This window comes from Chiloscyllium punctatum, chromosome 4, assembly GCF_047496795.1.
Source record: "Chiloscyllium punctatum isolate Juve2018m chromosome 4, sChiPun1.3, whole genome shotgun sequence".
Classification (NCBI taxonomy): Eukaryota; Metazoa; Chordata; class Chondrichthyes; order Orectolobiformes; family Hemiscylliidae; genus Chiloscyllium; species Chiloscyllium punctatum.
Window position 1 is genome coordinate 73,302,884 of NC_092742.1, and position 24,721 is coordinate 73,327,604.

Sequence of the window (24,721 nt, forward strand, 5' to 3'; positions counted from 1 at the left end):
AGTGTTAGGTGAAGGGATAAATGTAGGAGAATGGGTCTGGGTGGGTTGCGCTTTGGCGGGTCAGTGTGGACTTGTTGGACCGAAGGGCCTGTTTCCACACTGTAAGTAATCTGCCTGTATTCCTGATGAACGGCTTTCACCCGAAACGTCGATTTTACTGCTCCTCGGATGCTGCCTGAACTGCTGTGCTTTTCCAGCACCACTCTAATCTAGACTCTGGTTTCCAGCATCTGCAGTCATTGTTTTTACCAAGGATATAAACTGCTGTCAGGCCTCTACTACAGCTGCTCTGTAAGATAATAAACAAGAGATGGACAAAATAGAGAAGGCAGACTCAAAGTTCATCCCATGTTGTATCCTTTTGGCCTACTCAGCAGTTAAACTGTGCTTTAAAGTATGGAAAAACTAAGCACAAACATATTTGCTGCTTCTCTACTCTACCGTAAAAGTACAATTGACTAAAATACAAAATGTTGCTTAAATAAGGTATTTTTACATTTTAGCAGAGGTCATTACTTGATTTAACGAAAGTCACATTAATTTGGTTTGTCATTTTTATAATCAGTTTAATTCTTATCTACTTAACCATGCAGGACCAAAATGAAAAGTAATTAGACAAGTGCTGGAGAAAGCTAACCAAAGCAAATCATAGTACGTGGCTCCACAGTGTGAGCAGTTATTTTTAGGACCAACATTTGTTTTAAGGAGACTGGTTACATCAGTTGGCTAGACAGTGAGAATGTGAATCAGATTAACGTCAACTGTGGTTTAGTGAATAATTGTCAAAAACCTGCCTTTAGGAAAAGAACTGAAGAGGAATATTTGTTGTAACATATTTTCTGCTCCTGTTTCCTTTTTTGGGGTCTTTGTATCAGTGCAGATGGGAGAAGTAGATTACATTCCCCTGGACTGTGCCATTGAAGTTCCAAATAGCAGGGTATACCTCAAAATAGTTAAGGTAACTTCTCTGAATTTATCTTCCCCCGAACCAAAATAACAACAAAATAAAGTTCACACTCATGTTACACTATCTAGGTCTTTCTGCTTGTTGAAAAATGAGGTGACTATTGATATGGCAACTGTTGTGTAATGGGATATGAATGTGTTCATGATATAAATTATTATTCAACTCTGGCAACAGCAGAGCAGAGGGAAACATGTAAATTAGACTTGAAATGAACAGGAGAGAAGATCTATACCAGAGAGTTGTATTCAGTACAATGTCTAACAGTGTGTGGATAAAATGTCTATGATATTGTTGAATGTGATAATTTGTTTGGGTTTTGATTAAGCTAGAGTTGCAAGGAACTCAGGAATAGCAGTTAGTCTAGACTTCAAGAGATGGTAAACCAGGAGTGTAAAATCCATGAGGGACGACAATTCATTTTCACGTCAGTGAGATAAACACAATGAATCATGGACTTAGCTCACTGGGAAGGCAATGACTTACTGGTGTTATCACTGGACTGTTAATCCAAAGACCTATGTAATGAGTTTGAATCCTGCCGTGGAATTTGAATCCAACAAAAATAAATTCTGGAATTAAAAATTTAATGATGACCATGTAACCATTGTCAAAAAATCCCATCTGGTTCACTAGTGTTCTTTAGGGAAGGAAACTGCCATCCTTACCTGGTCTGACCGACACGTGACTCCAGACTCTAAGCAATCTGGTTGATTGCTAACTGCGTAATTAGGGATGGCCAATACATGCTGGCTTAGCCAGTGAAGTACATGTCCCATGAATGAATAAAAAAATCTTAGCTGCAGCAGTCCAAACCATAATTATTGCTGAGTTCTGTCAAAGCACATTGGCTGCAAAAGATTTCAATATCATTAGAATGAAGCCAGATCACAGTTTTGGGATTTAAAAAAAACAGGATGAATCCAAAATTGGAAGACTTCTCTAGCGACAGAACAATCCAAAGGTGGGGTGGCACGATGGCTCAGTGGTTAGCACTGCTGCCTCACAGGACTTGGGACCCGGGTTCAATTCCCGCCTCGGGCAACTGTCTGTGTGGAGTTTGCACATTCTCCCTGTGTCTGCGTGGGTTTACTCCGGGTGGTCCGGTTTCCTCCCACAGTCCAAAGATGTGCAGGTCAGGTAAATTCGCCACGCTAAATTGCCCATAGTACTAGGTGCATTAGTCAGGTGTAAATGTAGGGGAATGGGACTGGTGGGTTGCTCTTTGGACCCGTGGACACAGCCTTAGAATTAGAGGGGGTCATTTCAGAACAGAAATGCGGAGACATTTCTTCAGCCAGAGAGTGGTGGGCCTGTGGAATTCATTGCCACGGAGTGCAGTGGAAGCCGGGACGCTAAATGTCTTCAAGGCCAAGATTGATAGGTTCTTGTTGTCTAGAGGAATTAAGAGCTACGGGGAGAATGCTGGTAAGTGGAGCTGAAATGCGCATCAGCCATGATTGAATGGCGGAGTGGACTCGATGGGCCGAATGGCCTTACTTCCACTCCTATGTTTTATGGTCTTATGGTCTTATGGAGGGTCGGTGTGAACTTGTTGGGCCGAAGGGCCTGTTTCCACACTGTAGGGAATCTAATCTAAAATGTAGGGAATCTAAATAAAACATTGGCAAGCGAGTAGGAATAATCAAAAGACTTGGAGCAAATAAAGGAAAATGGTAACATTTATCAAGTGCAGTGAAGCAACCAAGCAGCATGGCAGCTTCAGTACGACCCCACCACAGCAGTTTAAGCAAGTTCAGGGTTCTCAACAAAGCCGGAGGTGAGGGAGTGTGATGGTAAAAATTCCAGAGATACAGGACAATGTTAGGGTTCTGTTTCTTGCAAGCAAGCCTTTGGCCAATGATGTCATCATGAGGCATACTGCAGAAAAAAGTAATACTTCAGAATAGTAACAATGCCAAACAGATTGAGTTCAAATCATAATTCAATGTTTTGGTGCACATTCCAGTTCAAAGAGAAATCTTGTGATAGAACTGGTAAGATTTAACAAAAGATCCCAGTGACAAAGAATCCATTTGAATAATTTTTAACCGATTTTATACAGATTAACGGGTCTTAAGATCTGGTCATTGTAGGTACCTGGGATGAAATGATTGTCCAACTTCCTTCAGTAGTAAGTGAGGCTTACAACACAACAGGTAATTCAATATAATATAAAAAATGTGATTATGGTCCATCATTGGGTCCTAAAGAGAAGCAACACCAAGGCTCCTTCAGATGCAGTCAGATGGGTAGGAATGCTAATGGCATCCTCCAAAAACCTACCAAAATGGCAGAAGTAGGAGACAACCTCATCACTCACTTGACAAAATGCGCAAGATGTGGTTCAAGGCAACACTACAAATGCAATAAGTGCCCAGCAGGGGGAGCAGTGTGCTATAATTGTGGAAGAGTACAATACTTGAAAAGATACTGCAGCCTGATGAAACTCTGCAACACAAGCTAATTATCTTTACTTGAAATCACAAAATTTGCAGAAGTTATGGAATATCATCTTATTTTGTCAAATGGTTTTGCACAGGATTTCAACTAGATAGTCCCTCCAAACCTTTTCTTTGATTAAATAAAACCCCATCTCCCCACCAGTCTCTGAACTTCAAGCACAGGCAGTCTGAAGGTTTTGCTATACTACCTGAAGACCGTCTACTCAGAAGTGCAAGGATTCTGGGTTGATTCTGTTTCTAATAGACTGACAAAAGTCCAAAGGCCTTTTACAATGAAGAACTATTTTGTTTTTAATCTCTTAGATTTCTTTCACAGAATGACTTTCCTGTCAAACAGGAAATTGCTCTACTACAATTTCTGAAGGACACAACCTCAATTTCATTTTGTGGTGAATAATTGTCTGTGTTGAAATAGGTGCTTTCTTTCCTGCCATAATCTAGATCTCTGAATTTGGGCAAATTTTGTCTTCGTCGTGTCTGGAATCTGTGGACCATGGTTGCCCCATCTTGGTAGGAGCTTCCATGGTGTTGTAAGCATTACATTTTCAATTAGTGTGAAATGTATTTTATCCTCAAACTCCTGGAATATCTGCTGAAGTGAGTCGGTTCATCACTTCAACTTGTTCATGGGCTTGAATTTTTCATTTCCCTTAGTGACTGAATTATTAAGTATGGTTAAACCAGTATGCTCAGAGGAATCACTTGCTTGTCATAATAGAGTCATAAAGTCATAGAGATGTACAGTGTGGAAACAGACCCTTCGGTCCAACTCATCCACACCAAGCAGATATCCCAACCCAATCCAGTCCCACCCGCCAGCACCTGGCCCATATCCCTCCAAACCCTTCCTCTATTCATATATCCATCCAGATGCCTTTTAAATGTTGCAATTGTACCAGCCTCCACCACTTCCTCTGGCAGCTCATTCCACACACGCACCAGCCTCAGCGTGAAAAGGTTGCCCCTTAGATCTCTCTTATATCTTTCCCCTCTCAACCTAAACCAATGCCCTCTAGTTCTGGACTCCCCCACCCCAGGGAAAAGACTTTGTCTATTTATCCTATTCATGCCCCTCATGATTTTATAAACATCTATAAGATCTTAGTGACTGATACTGCAGATATTTTTATTTCTCTGGAAAGTAAAATAAATTAAATGTTCTGCTTGAACTGGCTTCTTCTCAGCATCTGACTTCAAAATCAGGCCTGTCTTTCGAATCTGTTCACCAAACTGTGTTGGAGTCTTCAGTTACAGGCTTATCAATGAATTTCAAGAGAATATACTGCTCATTGGCTCTCTGATCATTTATTTCCCCACAAACTTGGCTTATTTTGATTCTAAACTATCTTCAATGTCAATAGGAATAGGGTTTTGCGAACCCTGTACAGTCATTTCCGACCTGTTATGAAATAATTCTGTTGTGCCAAATTAGCTAATCTGGATGGATTTTGTCTTTTGAGTTTTATCACAAATCTAGGAAGCCTTACAAAATCTTAGAGAGTCATACAGCACGGAGACAGGCCCTTCAGCCCAAACTGGACCATTCTGACCAAAATATCCATCCATGCTAACCCCACATGCTTCTAAACTGTTCCTATTCTTCTGTTTTCCTTTCACTGAAATGTCTTTTGACTTGTTCAATGACTGTCCTTTCCTTGAATAATAGTAGCACAACCTGTTGTTCTGCAAATGGTTGTGACAGGACTGGCTGTTTCTTTACAGCTATTTCTTGAAGTTAACTAATTTAACTGTTTCCATCATTTTGAAGACGTTTGAGGGCAAGACGAGCATTCAAGCTCAAAAGTGAATTCTCGATTGAAAATGCGTATGTTCTCTATTCTCTGATGCTCTTTTGTGTTACAAAGTTGCATGTGGCATACTTTAATTTTAAGTGGTATATTTCTTGGGCTGTGTAGTCACATTGCTGTAATTTGTAAATATTTTTTCTTCATTCAATATACTGACACTCACATGTACCAAGCTTAAAATTTGTGCGATGTCCTTTGATATAAATACCTTCTAGCCAGAAACTTAGTTCTAAAGTACTTGCCTCCAAATTCTTTAGGTTTTCTAATACTGTAAACTGTAGCTTACGAATTGTGTGAGAGTAGAACATAGAAAACATAGAACAATACAGGCCCTTCAGCCCTTGATGTTGTGCTGACCTTTTATCCTACTCGAAAATCAAACTCTAAGATCTACATACCCTTAATTTTACAATCATCCATGTGCCTATCCAAGAGTCGCTTAAATGTCCCTAATGTATCTGACTCTACTATCACCACTGAAGTGCATTCCATGCACCCACCTCTCTCTACATAAAGAACCTACCTCTGATATCTCCCCTAAACATTTCACCAATCACCTTAAAATTATACCCCCATGTGATAGCCATTTCTGCCCTGGGGAAAAGTCTCTGACTATCCACTCTATCTGTGCCTCTCACCATCTTGTACACCTCTATCAAGTCACCTCTCATTCTTTGTCACTACAATGAGAAAAGCCCTAGCTCCCTCAACCTTCCTTCATAAGACATGCCCTTCAGTCCAGGCAACATCCTGGTAAATCTCCTGTACACCCTTTTTAAAGCTTCTACATTCTTCCTATAATGAGGCGACCAGAACTGAACACAATATTCCAAGTGTGGTCTAACCAGAGCTCCACAGAGCTGCAGCATAATGTCACAGCTCTTAAACTCAATCCCCCACTAATGAAAGCCAACACAAATGCCATCTTAACAACCCCTGGTTCACCAAATCCAATATGACGTCCCCTCTAGTCGGCCTATCTACGTATTGAGACAGAAATCCTTCCTGGACACATCTGACAAAAACTGCTCCATCCTAATCTACTTGAACTAAGGCAGTTCCAATCAATATTAGGGAAGTTAACGTCACCCATGACAACAACACTCTTACTCCTGCACTTTTCCAAAATTTGCCTCCCAATCTTCTGTTCTGTGTCTCTGTTGCTATTGGGGAGTCTGTAGAAAACTCCCAATAAAGTGACTGCTCCTTTCCTAATTCTGACTTCCACCCATACTGACTCTGTAGACAAACCCTCCTCGATGACCTCCCTTTCTGTAGCTGTGATCCTATCCCTGATTAGCAATGCCACTCTCCCACCTCTTTTACCTCCACCTGCCCCACCCCAATTCCTTTGAAGCATCTAAATCCTGAGCATCCAACAACTGTTCCCGCCCCTGTGATATCCAAGTCTCCGTAATGGCCACAACATAATAGTTCCAAGTACAGATCCATGCTCTCTAAGTTCATCACCCTTATTCCTGGTATGACTTAAAATAGACATATTTCAACCCATCACACTGACTGCAACTTTGCTCTATCCCTCCTCAGACTCTGCACGCTGTACCTGGTTGTTCACTAGCTACTCCATCCTCTGATCCCCATAGCTCTGGTTCCCACCGCACCCCTCCCCCCCGCCCCCCCAAACTAGTTTAAACATTCCTGAAGAGCTCTAGCAAATCTCCCACCCGAGATATTGGTGCCCCTCCAATTCAGGTACAACCCATCCTTCTTGTACAGCTCTCACCTTCCCTAGAAGGTATCCCAATGATCCACATATTTGAAGCCCTCCCTCCTGCTCCAGCCCTGCAGTCACATGTTCATCAGCACCCACTCTCTGTTCTGAGCCTCACGAGCCCGTGGGACCAGTAGCAATCATGAGATTACTTCTCTGCTTGTCCCGCCTTTTAGCTTTCAACCTGACTCCAGCACTTATTTGACTTCTTGCTGCTCTGTGACTGTGACCTATATTAAAACATTTTAAAACTCATATTTTTACAGCTAAATCATTTTTAAAAATAGCTGACTATTGCTTCCTGCAAGATTTTCTTGTTTATATCACTGGCCCTGACTTTTTAGTATCTGTTATTTGGCTACTCTCTTTACTGATAGCACATATGTGTCTTTGGGGCTTTGTAACTTAAGAATGAATTCTGCAGGTCTCCTGCGATAAGGTTGATCTGAATTGCTTCCAGAATCTGAATAACCCATCTGAATGGCTTTTTCCAAAGTCTAATACCGCTTTTGCAGACAAAATGGAGGATTCACGCCTTCAAATTAAATGACTGTTTTTCCACTTTCTATAAGTGAGTAAAAATTAATGATTTCTGTCTTTTTCCATGACTTTGCTAGATGAATCTCACTAATCGTGACTGAAGTAAACTATTCCTGTTTACTTTAACATTCTGTACCAAAAGTATTCTACTACCAATGGTTTTCATAACTATTTCATTTTCTTGACAGTTTTACTGAATTACTCTCACCTTTAATGGTTCTACAAGATGAATCTTATTCTTTTAGCAGATTTCTTTTGGTTGTTTTTTTTTGTTCTGACTATAGTACTACAAAATTTCCATTGCTTTACAGTTTTTTTTCTTGGATCAGTATCAGTCTGCAGTTTTATAAATTCTGCTAACTTTTACCAAGGTTTTAAGGAATCGATTTCCTGCCTGTTCCCACTTTCAAGAGATTTTGTCTGCTTAGCTTCGAAAGGCCTTCTTTGCTACTTTACTTTTGACTTTACAAAATGCCCAAGTCTGCAACCTTGCATTATATTACATGATTTACCACTGATTCCCCTTACTGTAGCGGGATCTTGCAATATCTGTCTATTGGCAGCTCCAATTGATTTTAAACTGTAAGAACACTACTTTCTCCCAGTTCTCGAGCCCCTGTGATTTTTTTTCAAAGGTTTCCCTTTCCCATAAGGGATTTCAACTGCACTCTCTCAAAACCTCCAACAGGTAGCATCAGCAACTGTAGTGAATTATATTCCAGTTCAATGGAGTAATGAAGCTGACATACAAATCTGCACATCCCTTATCAAGTCTGCAACACTTATTATGAGTGAATAGTCTTGCCATGAGTTCCTTTTCAGCAGACTTTGTAAAACTTCAGCTCTCCCAGCTACTGCAATCTGCACAAGCTGCTTTCTTAAAGGAGAGTCTGAAGATTCTTCAGATTTTCACTGCTTGCTATCTAGTTGTAAAACTGAGTGATGCCCACCAATGACACCACACTGTATGATGGATCCTCACCACAGCACTTCATGGTGTAAGATTTATCTGTAAGTAGGAAACCTGTACACATAGCATCAAGAACACTGACAGAAACAGAGCAGATATATGCTACAATTGACAATGAAGCATTAGCTATTTATATAGGGATGTGAATGTTTCTCAGACTGCCTCATACGGTTGAGATTCCAGGTCAAAATAGATCACAACCACTACACACACACACAGGATCAAATGAAATACAAAAGTGCCACTGAGAATTAAGGGGTACAGTCTCAGATTAAGGAGATACAGCTACTTGTTCATCTATACCCCAGGTAAGGTGTGGAGTATAGCGACATGCCAGACTGACAGTGAAGACTTAATTGCAGAATTATTTTGCATGGGTACAATGTTAGTGTTCCACTGGCCACAGAGATGAAGCGAAAAGAAATTCATGCAGGTGTATCAAAATATATAAACAAAGACCAAAACAACAAATGCCAGAAATGAAAAAAATCAAAAATGTTGCACATGTGCAAGGTAAGTAAGTCATTTGGATTCTGTTGAAGGGTTCCCCCTAGATTGTGGACCTGTCCATGTTTTCCACAGATGGCTCTTTTGATCTGGAGAGTGTGAATGGATAGAGTGCTTTAGTTTCAGATTGGAACTATATTGGTGCAATTGCTAAGTTAACATTGCTAAATTAGCAGAGTTTGTGATTAAAATTATACTCATTATAGACTGTGTGGTTTATTGATGAATATAATCTGGTCAATTTAGAACTGCATTTATTGCCATTGCAAATGGCAACAAAATAAAATGAAAAATACAAGCAGACAGGAAGTCTGAAATAACAAGAAATGTTGGAATACACAAGATTCATCAGCTATCTGAAAGGAAACGACAGAATCAGAGATATGTACAGCACAGAAACAAACCCTTCAGTCCAACTCGTCCAGGCCGACCAGATACCCTAACATAATCTAGTCACATTTGCCAGCACTTGGCTCATATCCCTCTCAACCCTTTCTATTCATATACCATCCAGATGCCTTTTAAATGTTGTAATTGTACCAGCCTCCAACACTTCCACTGGCAGGTCATTCCATACATGCACTAACTTTTGTGTGAGAAACTTACCCCTTGGTTCCTGTTTAAATTTTTCCCTCTCACTCTAAACCAATGCCCTCTAGCTCTGGACTCCCCCACCCCAGGGAAAAGACTTTGCCTATTTCCCCTATCCATGCCCCTCATGATTTTATCAACCTCTAGAAGTTCACCACGCAGCTTCTGACGCTCCAGGGACAACAGCCCCAGCCTATTCATCCTCTCCCTATAGCTCAAATCCTCCAACCCTGGCACCATCTTTGTAAATCTTTTCTGAATCCTTTGAAGTTTCACAACAACCTTCCAGTAGGAGGGTGACAAAAAATGCACACAATATTCCAAAAGTGGCCTATCCAATGTCCTGTACAGTTGCAACATGACCTCCAAACTCCTATACTCAGTGCTCTGGCCAATAAAGGAAACCATACCAAACTCCTCCTCCACTATTCTGTTTAGCTACGTCTCTGCTTCCAAGGAAATTTTAGCACTGCTTCGCCTGAGGCTCACTGAAGATGTTACCTAGTAGGATGACAAAATGTCTGGAAATGAACCCTCAAGCTCAGGGAGCAAACCTACATCCAAAACCTCAACCTGAGCTACAAATCTTCTCAAAGACCTATGGGAGCAATATGCTAAAAATGGCCCGAAACTTGGAAACAAATGCCATCCAACACAGTGCCACCCACGAACAGCTATACTTCCTATATGAATGCCTAAGAAAACAGGTACTACCTAACTGCCTTAAATACAAACCTCCCCTAATACCTCACTAGCCAAAAGAACAACAGAGCAAAGCGGCTGCAGAATGCTGAGAGAAATGATTAATGATGCCCACAACAGACTCCGTAAATACAACCGGGAAATTTTGCAACCAAAAATCACTCCAACATCCACAAATGAAGCTGCATCAGAACATTATTTCAACGAGTCAACACACACTACAGCACAGGGGAACTACACAGAGCAGAGGAAAATCACCTATACCATGTATTCAAAAAGAATGGGTACCCAATGAACACAGTCCGCCAATTTCTCAGCAACCAACCCAAACAAGCAGACAAAACCCGTCCAGAAACCCTAGTTACTCTCCCTTACATCAAAGGCATCTCAGAAATGACTGACTGCAAGATTATCCGGACCCCTTGGCATCATGGTAGCCCACAAACCCACCAACACACTAAAACAGCAGCTAATGAACTTGAAAGACCCTATGCAGACAACAAGCAAAACTAATGTCATTTACACAGTACCGTGCAAGGACTGTAACAAGCACTACGTTGGACAAACAGGCAGAAAACTAGCCACCAGGATAAATAAACACCAACGAGCCACAAAAAGACATGACCCTCTCTCACTAATATCCTTACATACAGATGAGGAAGGACAACACATCCATCCTAGAACAAGCCAAACAAAGCCATGCACGACAATTCCTAGAAGCATAGCAGTCCAACTGGAACTCTAGCAACAAACACATCGAGTGAGGCCCCATCTATCACCCACTGAGAAAAGGAACCGGAAGTGACTTCACCACAGGAAATGACATCACCAACCCAAAGTAACCCAAACATATAATTGGAAGCAGGAATTATCAGCAGTGCTTTGCCTGAGGCCCTCTGAAGATGTTACATAGTAGGGTGACGAAATGTCTCGAAATGAACACTCAAGCTCAGTGAGCAAACCTACATCCAAAACTTTCAAAGAACAATGAACCTGCAGTCCAAGGTTTCTTTGTTCAGCAACACACCCTTGGATCTTACCATTAAATGTATAAGTCTTGTTCTGGTTTGCTTTTCCAAAATGCAGCGTCTCACATTTATCTAAATTAAACTCCATCTGCCACTCCTCTGCCCTTTGGCCCATTTGATCAAGATCCCATTGTACTCTAAGATACCCTTCTTCACTGTCCACTCTGCCTCCAATTTTGGTGTCACCTGCAAACTTACTAACCGTACCGCCTATGTTCACATCCAAATCATTTATATAAATGATGAAAAGCAGTGGACCCAGCACCGATCCTTGTGGAACTCCATTGGTCACAGGCCTCTATTCTGCAAAGCAACCCTCCACCACCACCCTCTGTCTTCTACCTTCAAGCCAGTTCTGTATCCAAATGGTTAGTTCTCCCTGTATTTTATGTGATTTAACCTTACTAAACCAGTCTCCCATAAGGAACCTTGTTGAATGCCTAACTGAAGTCCATATAGATCGTGTCCACTGTTCTGCCCTCATCAATCCTCATGTTCAAAAAAAACTCAGTCAAATTATTGAGACACAATTTCCAACTCACAAATCCATGTTAACTATCCTGAATAAGGGTTGAAAAGTGTGGTGCTGGAAAAGCTCAGCGGGCCAGGCAGCATCCAAGGCGCAAGAGGATCAACGTTTTGTGCATGAGCCCTTCTTCAGGAAGAAGGGCTGAAGAAGGGCTTATGCCCGAAACATCGATTCTCCTGCTCCTCGGATGCTGCCTGGCCTACTGAGCTTTTCCAGCACCACACTTTTCAACTCTGGTCTCCAGCATCTGCAGTCCTCACTTTCTCCTATCCTGAATAAGTCCTTGCCTTTCCAAATACATGTAAATCCTGTGCCTTGGGATTCCCTCAAATGACTTGCCCACCACCAATATTAGGCTCACCAGTTTATAGCTCCCTGGCTTTTCCTTATTAAGGGGAGGTTTACCTTTCTTAAATAGTGGCACCACATTAGCCAACCTCCAGTCTTCTGGCACCTCACCTGTGACTATCGATGATACAAATATCTCAGCAAGAGGTGCAGCAATCACATCCCTAGCTTCCCACTGAGTTTGTGCATACATCTGATCAGGTCCTGGGGATTTATCCACCTTTATGTTTTATAAGACATCCAGCACTTCCTCTTCTGTAATGTGGACATTTTTCAAGATGTCACCACAATCTATATCTTCCATGTCCTTCTCCACAGTAAACATAGATACCAAATATCTTTAAATTATGAGGAGATGCCCAATCTAAAAACAACAACCTTTTGCCTTTACAGGAAGAAGATGTCTCTCTTTTCCCCGTATTCTGAAGTGATTACTTAATTGGCTGTAAAATGCTTTGGGATGTCCAGAAGTTGGGCAAGATTCCATATAAATGCAAGCTTGTTAACTCACTTTTTCTTTATTCATTTCTATTGATTGTTTCTTATTACATGTATTATTTTATTTAAAAGATGCCTATGCTCCAAACATGCACTTACTTTGAAAGCTCTGAAACATTAGAAGAATTCTGCCTGGCAGAGGCCCCAGTCTGCTAATAAAAAAACATGAATTAATTTTTTTAAAAATTAATATTACATTATTCCAGCCACATTCACTTATCCAAAACTACTGTATGGTATACATTGTAAAATACTCCACAGGAGATTTTGCATCGTACAAAGACATAACATACATAATTATTGGAAGTTTCTACTGCCTGTTAATCTGAATATAATATCATATATTATATAATAATATAATAGATTCCAAAGTGTGTTTAATGAACAAGACTCAAATTGAAGCCATTATTGAGGTGAGGAGAGTAGAGAAATCTGAAGGCAAAAGGTTGGGGGAGGGGGGGGGAGCTGTGGTGAAGATGGGTATAACAGCTGATAAAGCCTGGAACCAAGACTTCGAGTCACAGAGTGATAAAGATGTAAAATTCGGAAAGAGACCCTTGGGTCTAACTCGTCCATGCCAACCAGATATCCGAAATTAATCTAGCGCCATTTGGCCCATGTCTCTATAAATTTTTCCTATTCATGTATCCACAGATGCCTGTTAAATGTTATAATTGTATTTGCCTCCACCACTTCCTCTGGCAGCTCATTCCAAACACTCACCACTCTCTGCAAGAAGAGGTTGCCCTTTGAGTTCCTTTAAATATTTCTCCTCTCACTTTAAACTTACTCCTGAAGTTTTGGATTGCCCCCATCCCAGGGAAAAGACCTTGTCTATTTACCCTATTCATAATTTTATAGAGCTCTATAATCCCTCACCCTCTGACACTCCAGGGAAAACAGCCCCAGCCTATTCAACCTCTCCCTGTACCTCAAACTTTCCAACCCTGCCTACATCCTTGTGAATCTTTTCTAAACTCTTTCAAGTTTCACAATATCCTTCCTATCACAGGGAAACCAGAATTGCACACAGTATTCCAAAAGTGGCCTAACCAATGTCATGTACAGCCGCATCATAACATCCCAACTACTATGCTCGATGCACTGACCAATAAAAGCAAGCATACCAAACACCATTTCACTATACTATTTCCCTGTGACTCCACTTTCAAGGAACTATGAACCGGCACTCCAAGTTCTCTTTGTTCAGTAACACTCCCCAGGACCTTATTATTGAGTGTATAAATCCTGCCCTGATTTACCTTTCCAAAATGCAGCACCTCACATTTATCTAAATTAAACTCCATCTGTCACTCCTCAGCCCATTGGCCCATCTGATCAAGATCCTGTGGTACTCTGAGGTAACCTCCTTCTCTGTCCACTACACCTCCAATTTTGGTGTCATCTGTGAACTTAATAACCATACCCCCTACATTCACTACCAAATCATTTATATAGATGACAAAAAGCAGTGGATCCAGCACCAAATCTTGAGGCACACCACTGGTCACAGGCCTCCAGTCTGAAAAACAATCCTCCACCACCACCATCTGACTTCTACCTTCAAGCCAGTTCTGTATCCAAATGGTTAGTTCTCCCTGTATTCCACGTGATCGAACCTTGCTAAGCAGACTACCATGAGGAACTTTCTTGAATACCTTATTGAAGTTGATATAGATCACATCCACCACTCTGCCCTCATCAATCCTCTTCATTAGGTGAGACAAAAGCAAACAACCAAAGACCTAGTCATTTGAGAATAGTTTGGAACCAGTTAATACTTGGGAGAATGGTAAGGTCCAGAGCATGACAAAAAAAGGTCATGTGAAAACTGTGCATTGCTTGTTTGTATCTTATTTATTCTTTTAATTAAACTGTACAGCTCTAATAATCTCTGTTCTTAATCACACAGCTGGTTCACTACATATTCAGTGCAGAACCCAGAGAGAGTGCCTACATGGAAATCAATGGTATATTAAGTATTCAATAATAAGTCTGTAAAAAGCTCTGACAATTTAAGATGGTAATGTTGACAGGTGCTGATGCATTGGGATGTACTTTTTATTGCCTATTTGATTTTCCAATCATCAAAGATATCTGAATTGGGAAACAAATATTATATGTAATTAGGTAACAATGGCAGCCAAATAAAACATGTACATATTTTCAGAGGAAATGTAAAGTTTGACAGATCATCAGACTCTTTATAGGGATGCTAGTTTTTTACAGACAGGTGACTATGGCTGAAGGAAGAATTTTGGTCCATTCTCTTTTTCATGTAGACAGGATTTCAACTGTTTACTGCTGATTCGTCCACAGTCAGTTTCCATCCAGTAGATAATAACACATTGATACATAGCAGTGTTTTGTCATGTTAAAATGAATCATTGGGAAGTATTTTTTTAATATATGTGAAGGGTAACAAAGTTTGTAAACTTACATTCTTGCACTTCAGCAGATTATAGTCTGAATCCAGATGTGACAAATCTCCACTCCTCAAATGAGGAGCAACATGTGATGTGTGTCTGTAAACCGGTGATAATTAGCAAGTGTTCTCTATTTGTCCCTGAGTGTTGCTAATCTAGCTATTGAACAGATGACATCTTACTCCAGAATATAGGAAATGCAAGACCTGCTTGTGATACTGAACCAAAGTACAACCAAAAATATGACATTAGATTGGAAAATGATAACAAAAATCTAATTGGACAGGGAATTTCAGATAGCAGACTGTTGTAAATTTGTTTTATCTGACTGGTCTGTGGTGTGCATGTAACTGAAACAATTGAGTTACTCCAGAAGACTTCTGTAAACCAACAGTGCAACACTTTCTTTCAAAGTACTATATTTGCTTGATGTACTTTTCAACAAACTGCATACATTTTTGCTTACTGCGTTTAGGGAATGACAACTTGTGCCAGAGTGTGTGGAAACAGAACACGTATTCATCCCAATCATTAGCCAACCCTGACTACGTTTCACCTTATCATTCCTGGAGTAATGGAGGCTGAGGGATCACCTTATAGATGTTTATAAAATCATGAGGAGCATGAATAGGATGAATAGCCTAAGTCTTTTTCCTAGGATGGGGGAGTCCTGGGGTTTAGAGGACCTAGAGGACCTAGGTTTAAGGTGAGGGGGGAAAGACATGAAAAGAACCTGAGGGGTAACTTTTCTGTGCAGAGGGTGGTGTGTGTATGGAACAAGCTGCCAGAGGAAGTGGTGGAGACTGGTACAACAAAACATTTAAAAGACATCCATATGGATATATGAATAGGAAGGGTTTAGAAGGAATACGTGCCAAATGCTGGCAAATGGGACTAGGTCAGGTTGGGATGTCTGATTGGCCTGGATGAGGTGGACTGTTTCTGTGCTGTATGACTCTATTCAGTAAAAATAGTGTCAGCTTTTGCAGCACATAATTGTAAGTTGTAACCTTTGTATGATTGTGATTTTCTGTAACTGCTTAGAAGCCAGTGTCATACTTATAATGGACACTATTAGATTTCAAAGCTTTTAAACATTTTTTATTTTCTAATTAGATCATGAGTTGAAAGAGTAAATGTTAAATTTAATTAGTTAATGAAAGGAGGATATTGCTTTATCTGCTTTATCTGATATCAGTGGTTAGAAGCATGTACTCAATATAAATGATTAAAATTCTTTCCAACCTGCAAGACTGAAATGTAAGAGTAATATAGGAAAAAGTGAGGACTGCATACTCTGATGAAGGGCTTTTGCCTGAAACGTCGATTCTCCTGCTCCTCGGATGCTGTGCTTTTCCAGCACCACACTCTCGACTACAAGAGTATTTCACTATCTGCATGGTGGGATTTAATTCATGTACTGGTACGTAGGATTGATAGTCCAGTGACATTACCACGACACCATTGCCTGCCCATCCAAAAGATCACGAGCTGTATTCTCCAATCTGGATAAACTGCTGTCAATCACAATTAGAGCATGCACACTTACACATTCCATTGACACAGCATTTGCAACCTTGGTGTTGCAACAACAGTATATCTTTCTTTTTCTGGTTATTTTGGCAATCAAACAAGGAAGTGGGATTAACAGTGCAGTGGGTGACTTTATTTTAGCTCTATTAATGGAACTATCCTGAGATCACAAGGCCAGCCTGTCCCTCCTCAGAATCTTCCTGTACTGTAAACTTTACAGTTTTAATGTAATACCTTAATCATCTCCATGTGACACTCCCAGATTCAGTGAGTCCCAGTCAGGCTGTGTACTTTGTCACTCTTTTGGCCTGTTAATGGCATAAACCTGACCTACTTTCACTTGGCCTTGCTCCCAGTTGCAAACCTACTTTTGATCTCACCTCCTTGACTCTAGGCCCTAACGCAGTTGTATATTCCCCACACATGCTCCACACCCTCTGTAAATAATATCACGGGAGATGTGCTAACTTTGTTTTAGAATCTTAAAGCTTGTGTTTCTTAAATCAAGTTCATTGAAATTATTTTCCTTCACAGTAAAACTGATATTCCTCATTGATTGCCTTGTGTAAATAAAAACTGATCAATTTCTGTAGTGGGTGGTCCATCCAAAACAGCAGTGTTATACCTCAGTAACACAATTTAACATCAACCAATATAAAGTGTGTTCCACCTGAGCAACATCCTAGACAAAACTAGATCACTACTCCTTTTGTTTTAGCCTTTAAATTAAGTCCTTTCATGATCTGGAAATAAGTTGAATAGCAAAAGTCTTTCCTCCAGAGTACGGGAACCCAAAACTAGAGGGCAAAGATTTAAGGGGGCGGAGAAAGATTTAAAGGGGAATTGAGGTTTTGTATGTGGAACAACCTGCTAGAGGAAGTAGTAGATGCAGGTACAATTACAACAAAACCGTGTTATGAAGGAGCAGTGCTTTGAAAGCTAGTGTTTCCAAAGAAGCCTGTTGGACTATAACCTGGTGTTGTGTGATTTTTAAACTTTGTACACCCCAGTCCAATACCGGCATCTCCAAATCATAGCATTTAAAAGACATTTGGACCAGTAGGTGGTTAGGAAAGGTTTAGAAGGACATCAGTCAAATGGAGACAAATGGGACTAGTTCAGTTTGGGAACCTTGATCAGTATGTGCGAGTTAGGCCGAAGGGTCTGATTCTGTGCCTTGACTCTATAATAATGATGACTATGAATCTGTCAGATTTCAAACAAATCTAGCTCATTCATTGTTCTTAAGGTAAGGAAGCTTAATGTCTTATCGTGGTCTGGTCATTGGTGACTCCAGCCTCTCACTCATGGTTATCTTCTGAACTAAGCAGCCACGCACATATATCAAACTATTGAGCTGCAAGGGTTTCAAGAAAACACTAATTACCCACACCTGAACTGGGAATAAACAAATGATAGCTTTTCCAATCATATGCATTCTGTTTCTTTGAAAATCCAATTATCTAAAAACGGTCAACTACAGCTCCAATTTTGTCCTTTTCAGTGTACAGCAGCTCTGTATTGAACAATGCAGCTAGTGTCACTCCCTCGCCTTTACCTAGATTGGATCTGCTTCCATCTCAATTAGTGCATTCCAGATCTTAACCATTCTCTTCATGAAACAACATTTCTTCACATTGCTATTGGTTTATTTGTCATACGTATGAAGATTGTGTACTCTGGCTCTTGACGTTTCTGATTCTCCTATGATATTTAAGAAATTACCTGCATTCTGTTTAAAGCATTTTTCATCTTTTTTTTCTCGCAATTCAGGAGACAATAGGATACCTACCACTTTGTTGAAAGCATGTGTTTTTTGTACTTCCTGTTGCAATAAATGTATTTTCTGTAGCAAGGAAGCCTGGGAGCCAATTTCATCAGCTAAGCGAGTGATGTTTTGAGCCAGTAGGAGTAAATGAGCTTCCAGATATGCAAACCTCCTCTGCACTGTACTGTAAAGAGCAAACATGAATAAGTGTAGTCAAATCACTGCTGCATTAAGTTATTATGACAGTTTTCTATGAACCTTGTAATGCCTTGCTGTTGTATTAAAATGTATGTGTTCCTTTCCTAAAGCTTGAAATGTTGTTATTGATTTAAGGAAGTGACAACACTTTTTTTTAAAATCAGTTAAATACATTGAATGTAAAGGCACAAACAAATTCTGGCAACACATAATCACATATTAGAGTAACACGTATTGAAATAAATGTCCAGGATTACATATAAGAATGGATATGAGTGTTATGAGTTAAATCCTTGCTAGTGAATAAGGTCTAGTATAGGGATCCTGGAAACATTTTATAAGACTGCAACAGTATTTGTGAACATACATGGATTGTTTAGTAAGGATAACAAAAACAAATCTAGAAGGGGTGTTGCTTTTTCTGTTTAACGAAGATGGATTGTGTCACTCCGATGTGATTGAGGTAGAGATGAGGATAAGGGTGAGGGTGGAAAAAAAACTAAGGGTATCTGTTACTGGATACCAGATAAGGAGTGTGGACCAGCAATTTTTCAGGTAGGTATAGGAAATCTATATGGAAACATGCAGTCCTGAACAGATGATCATGCATGACCTTCTCCACTATTGAGGCTTTTACATCGAAGTGCTATTATTAAGACAAGTGTGGCAGATCTGATTCACCCGAGTTTAAGATTAGGCTAATAGCAAAGAAGATCAGATTGATTTAATTGGCCTGTGCTCAGAGTTGAGTTGGTTGCAAATCTTGCCAGAATGATAATGACATCAATCTCCTTGCATAATCATTCTAGTTGTGCATCTGGATAGGCAGGGAGTGCGCAAGGTAATGAAGTACCCAGATTGTTTGAAGACAGTTTCTAATTCTCTGATTTGCTAAGTAGATATGACAGTTATTATTGGTGTCTGAGTATAGCCAATCAGATTATAGGGAAAAATGTGCATTTTTATATTGTGTCTTTTGCAATCTCAAAGTTGTGAAGTGTTTTAGAGCGGTATATTTTTAATGTGTAGTCACTGCTCTAAATATGGGAGAATGCAGCAGCCAATTTATGCCCAGAAAAGTCCCAACAGCAGAATGTAATAATCCAACTTTAGATTTGGTTGCGATATTGGAGTACACCAGGGAGAACTCTCCTATTCTTCTTTAAAATAGTGTTCCAGTATATTTTTTGTCTACCTGACAGTGGAGACATTTAACATCTCATCCAAAAGACAGCAGGTCTGGCTGTGCAGCATCACTTGATACTGCATTGAAGCGTCCAGGGTTTGTCCCTGGAATAGTATTATAACCCACAGTCCTGAAATAACTGGCAACATGCTACCGAAAGCTATAACTTACACTCCAGTAACAATGATTCCATGCTGAAAACCCTGATGTGGTTCTATTGAATATTTAATCATTGGCTACTCTGGAAATTAGTTTCACTATAAATACCAACCCTCTTCAAAACTGAATTATGTGAATCTTTGTTAATATAGATTGTGAAGATGACAGAAAACACTCCTGCTGTCTAAACAGGCTGCCATTCCTAATCAGTCCTTTTCTAGCCAAAAGGGTGAATTTCTGTTAAGAACCACCTTGTTGTTATCAATACAGTGGCTACTGCTAGTTAGCGTACAGAAAATATTTTTAAATCACTCACTTGCACACTATATGCATTTCACATGCATGGTAATATGATCGTAGATGACATTAATGTGTACTGTAAAGGTGCATGATTAATGCAACTGCCCTTTGAAGGGGCTACAAACACTAAAATAGAGCCCACGTGCTTAGGTTGAAAAAGAGTTACTCTGCTCTTGTTCAGCCATTGTTCACTTCTAGATTGCATTTATCATCCCACTCTCCCACTCACACCAACACTGAAAAGAACTATGGGTCACTATATTTTTGTGCTTGTGAAATGGAATGTTATAAATAGAAGTTTCTTTTACTTTCTCGAGTGGCCACTCTAGCAGCTCTCACCCCTCACTGCCCTGTCTATGTGTCTCTGATGTAGAAAAGGAAATAGTTCAATATAATGTTCCATGAATAATCCAGCAAGAAATATAAAATGACAACTATGTTAAAGCTGAAAAATTGACATTTCACCACATCATTGTATGTACTTTAAGATATTTAAAAGTTTTGGATTAAACATTTTTCATAACCACTTTCAGTGCTGTATTGTTAGTAATTCCTGTAAATGTCTCGCTGTAAATTTATACTATTAACAGGGACATTATTATCCGTGTCAATCATCTCAGTTTGCCAATATTTAGAAATGTTACTTATCTTAGTTCAACAGTTTTCTTCTACCTGAATAAGTACCAAAGATCCTTCTGTCGCTGTAATGTAAGATGTGCTAAAACTCTGCTATTTTTCACAGGCCTTTGTCCTTTCTGCTTGTGCAGGAAATTTTGATGGGCTGATATTGTCCTACTCTCCTTAGAAAGAATTTTAACGAGTTCCTGGTAATCTGCTTCCAGGGATCCCAGATGTTGTCTGATATCTTCCAGTTGTGATAATCCTGGAGTTCCAATGGACATAGAGTCACTGGATGATGTTTGAATCATTGGGCTCAGATTCGGAGACCCTGACTCTTGTTCACCTTTTAGTAAAATAAAAATACCATTGAAGTAAAGTGAAGCAAAAAGAGATACAATACATTTCCATTTGTTATTCTTACAGTAAAAGCCAAGTTCTAATTTGCCTCCAGTGTATGTAACCAGTACCATGTAACGCTGAATCCCAAAGTGTAATGATTTTGGTGGTGCAAGTCTAACTTGATGTTAGTAATCTTATGGCATCAAGAGAAGCTCTTACCTTGAGTTTTTGTGGGATATGTTAAATTATTGCTTTACCCTCAAACGTAGTTGCTGTGCTGCTTTACTATTCCATGATGTAGAAAATATAACATGCTTTGTGGTAGATCATCCATATTGATGCAGTCCCATGTCCAGAAGCGTGCACAAGATGATAATCTAGGAACAGGAACAAGCCACACAGCCTATCAGGCCAGCTCTGTTATTCACTAAGATCACGGCTGATTGGATTGTGACCTCGAAAGCACTTTACTTCTTATCCCAATACCTTCTGACACCCTCACATTTGTCAAGAATCCATCTACCTGTGTCTTAAAAATATCCATGGAGTCTGTCTCCATCACGTTCTGGGATGAGAATTCCACAGATCCATGGCTGGTAAAAGATGGGGTGCCGTGGATAATTTCCACCCCCCCTCCCCACGCTCCCACTCCCCCCCGCCCCCCCCCCCCCCCACCGAACCACCAAACACCTCACCTCTCTCCAGTAAATGACTCCTTGAGCTGAATCGTATGTTTTGGCTGTCAGTTGCGTGAGTATTTTGGTGGGCTGTTGGACATGATGTCTAGCATTTGACACTACATTTATTTAATTGAATACCTATGGCATGCCTTGTGTCTGATTCTAGCCCCAACTTACCACATGCCTTTTCTGAAACCACAATGCATCACTCAGCAGGTATCCACCAAAAGACTGGCATCTCTGGTGTAACCAAAATGTAAAAGGTGGCTGTTCATCCAGACAAGCAGTGGCATTCTGAAGCTGCTTGGTGATGGACATTCAGTCAGAAGGGGAAAATGATGCTATGATTCTCCAACAGGGAGTCGGACATCCTGGTTGAGGGTGTGGTGCAGATGAGTGGTGTTCTCTTCCTGGAGTACTGACAGGAGGTCACCATATCACCTTTCAGCTCTCAGCACTAACAGTTGTCTCATCCACTTTCAGGTCACTCAATCTCTCCCATCCACTCAATCCAGGAGAAGATAGCCCACATTAAAGCAGAAACAGCCTGGGTGAGTGAAGGGTGTTAAACATCAGGCTTCTCCGCTCCCCCCCCCCCCCCCCCCCAAGTCTGGGCTAGCTGGCTGACAGATAAAAGCGCAAGAGGAATGGTAGAGTTAGGCAGAGATAAATGGTCTCATCCTGAGGGCAGATAGCAGCAGATTTAGGTTCTACAGTGCCACTGCCATTCCATTGGTGCAGCACCTCAGTTTTTGTTATGTGTTGGAGAGCATTCTGAATGTATAAGTGCAGCAAACTGTGGCTGGCTTCCACTTGTGCTGTAATGGAAACTGAGACATTGGTCATTCAATGCTGCATTATTGTTGGGTCTACAAATGTGGCTGATGGAGTTGGTTACCATGGTGGAAAGAATAAGCTGCAAGGTCTGTGCAAAGCCATAGGCCTAATTGTATCCTTGCAGTGGACTTCATAAATAACCTCAATCTCTGGCTAGATGGTACCAAATCTATCCTTGCCTTGTAATCTAGCTGCTGGCCATTTGAGTTCGGTGCCTCAAATTGTCCTCCAAATAGCGCTTTTAAAAATTTGTTAATGGGATGTGGGCATTGCAGAGGAAACCAGTATTTGTTGTCCATCTCTAATGGCTCTAAGTTGCTTGTGAACCACTGCCTTGAACTGCTACAATTTATAGGTAAATCCATACTGTGCTGATTAAGTTGGGAGCTCAAAGATTTTGACTTATCAGCAGTAAAAGAATCAGAACATATTTCCAGTTCTGGATAGTGTGTGACTTGGAGGTGGTGGTGTTCCCATATGCCCTTGATCTTCAAGGTGATAAGGGATCATGAGTTTGGAAGGTGCAGTCGATTGGAGCCTTAGCAATTTGCTACGCTGCATCTTACAGATGGCAGATACTACCACTGTATAATGGGTGGAAGGAGTGAATGTTTAAGATGGTGGATGGGGTACTAATCAAGCAGGTTGCTAAATGAGCTTTTTATGTGTTGTTGGACCTGCCCTCATTAAGGCAGTTGTCAGTATCCACCACACTGCTGATATGTGCTTTGTAGATAGTGAACAGATTTTGGAAAGTCAGGTGGTCAGTTAATCACCTCTGAATTCCCAGTCTCTGACCCACTTACACAGCCACCAGTATTTAAATGGCTAGTTCAGTTTTTAGTTTCTGGTCAATAGAGATGAATTTGACTGGTAATTTTCCACTTGTAACTTGCCACGTACCAGACCAAGCCTGATGGTGTCCAGGTCTTGAGGCATAAGGGCACAGATTGTTTCAGTATCTGAGTGTGTGTGTGTGTGTGTGTGTGTGTGTGTGTGTGTGTGTGTGTGTGTGTGTGTGTGGTGTCTGTCTGTCTGTCTGTCTGTGTGCGCACAGTTTCTTCTTCACTGTCTTTCTGAGTTTCCACCTTTTGGTCCTCCACCAGTTCTTTCCCAGGTTGTATTCCTGAGTATCTGAAAAGGGAAGGGCACAAAGGTTAGATGTGGAGACAGAAGGAGAGAAAGTAAAATGTTCTTACACCATCTGCAGTTGTAGATCAGATAAGATTGTGGAGTGATATGAAAAGGAGGAAAGATTATAAGCATTCCGTCATTAGATAGCTTTAGCCCCAATGCTGTCTCCAGCCTCAGCAATGGTGACTCCAGTGATGGGGAACACGATCGCCTCCAGGAGGGAAGGACAAACTACCATGACTGTGCCCTGTTGGTTAGGTGCTGCTCTCTCTCCAGCTGTCAGCTGCCAGCGAGAAAGAAGCTACTCAGTAAATGTTGTGCTTGCGATAGGGTGACATGACTGCCATAGTCAGATGGAACTTGGGCAAGCTGAGAAAAGTACACATGAGGCTTGCAGCAGTGTGAAGACTTTGAGGATGGGCTGAAGTTATCAATGTTACGTATGAGTCATGATTGTTGGAGATTGTTGAAATGTTGAGTGCGACGAATTGTGGTATTAGCAAACTGTGTGAGAAATTAGTTGGTAGGATGTGGCATTTTAAGATGTATTTCTTAATCTTGACCAACATGAGGTAATTGAGGCCGCTGCATCCATGTTCTCCAGTTTTGACTACTGTCATTCCCTGCCATGGCCACTGTTCCCACTATCTTCCAAAAGTTGGTCTAAATGGCTTCCTGGCCTCTGAACTCCTCAACATCACTAGTACAGCATTGGAAAATCTTCAAAGCCTGCTTTTAGGCATGTTGTATCATTATATTATGTTCTTTTTGTACACACTCTCTTTTGCCTCTTTTTCACCTGTTCTCTCTGCTCCGTTTCCACATTTTAACAAGTGTAATCTGGCTTTGACCACGGCA

At 40.6% G+C, this 24,721-nt stretch overlaps 1 protein-coding gene across 1 annotated transcript; it reads right to left on the reverse strand.

The window, feature by feature from the left end:
* Nucleotides 1-1,760: 1,760 nt before the first annotated feature.
* LOC140475984 (uncharacterized) lies at nt 1,761-23,688 on the reverse strand. Its single transcript, XM_072567887.1, has 7 exons — nt 23,633-23,688; nt 21,432-21,589; nt 20,925-21,216; nt 18,434-18,593; nt 12,782-12,834; nt 2,702-2,845; nt 1,761-1,815 (listed from the first exon to the last, which is right to left on the reverse strand). The coding sequence occupies exons 3-7, from the start codon at nt 21,179-21,181 to the stop codon at nt 1,761-1,763; spliced, it is 669 nt and encodes a 222-aa protein (XP_072423988.1). The 5' UTR covers nt 21,182-21,216; nt 21,432-21,589; nt 23,633-23,688.
* Nucleotides 23,689-24,721: the final 1,033 nt, after the last annotated feature.

Coding starts and splice junctions, on each gene's coding strand:
- LOC140475984 (XM_072567887.1), bottom strand. CDS start 21,181: ATGATTCAAACATCATCCAGTGACTCTATGTCCATTGGAACTCCAGGA. Junction 12,835..18,433: donor CACATGCTTTCAACAAAGTG/GTAGGTATCCTA, acceptor TTTTTTTATTAG/CAGACTGGGGCCTCTGCCAG. Junction 2,846..12,781: donor AATGTTTCAGAGCTTTCAAA/GTAAGTGCATGT, acceptor TTTTTTCTGCAG/TATGCCTCATGATGACATCA.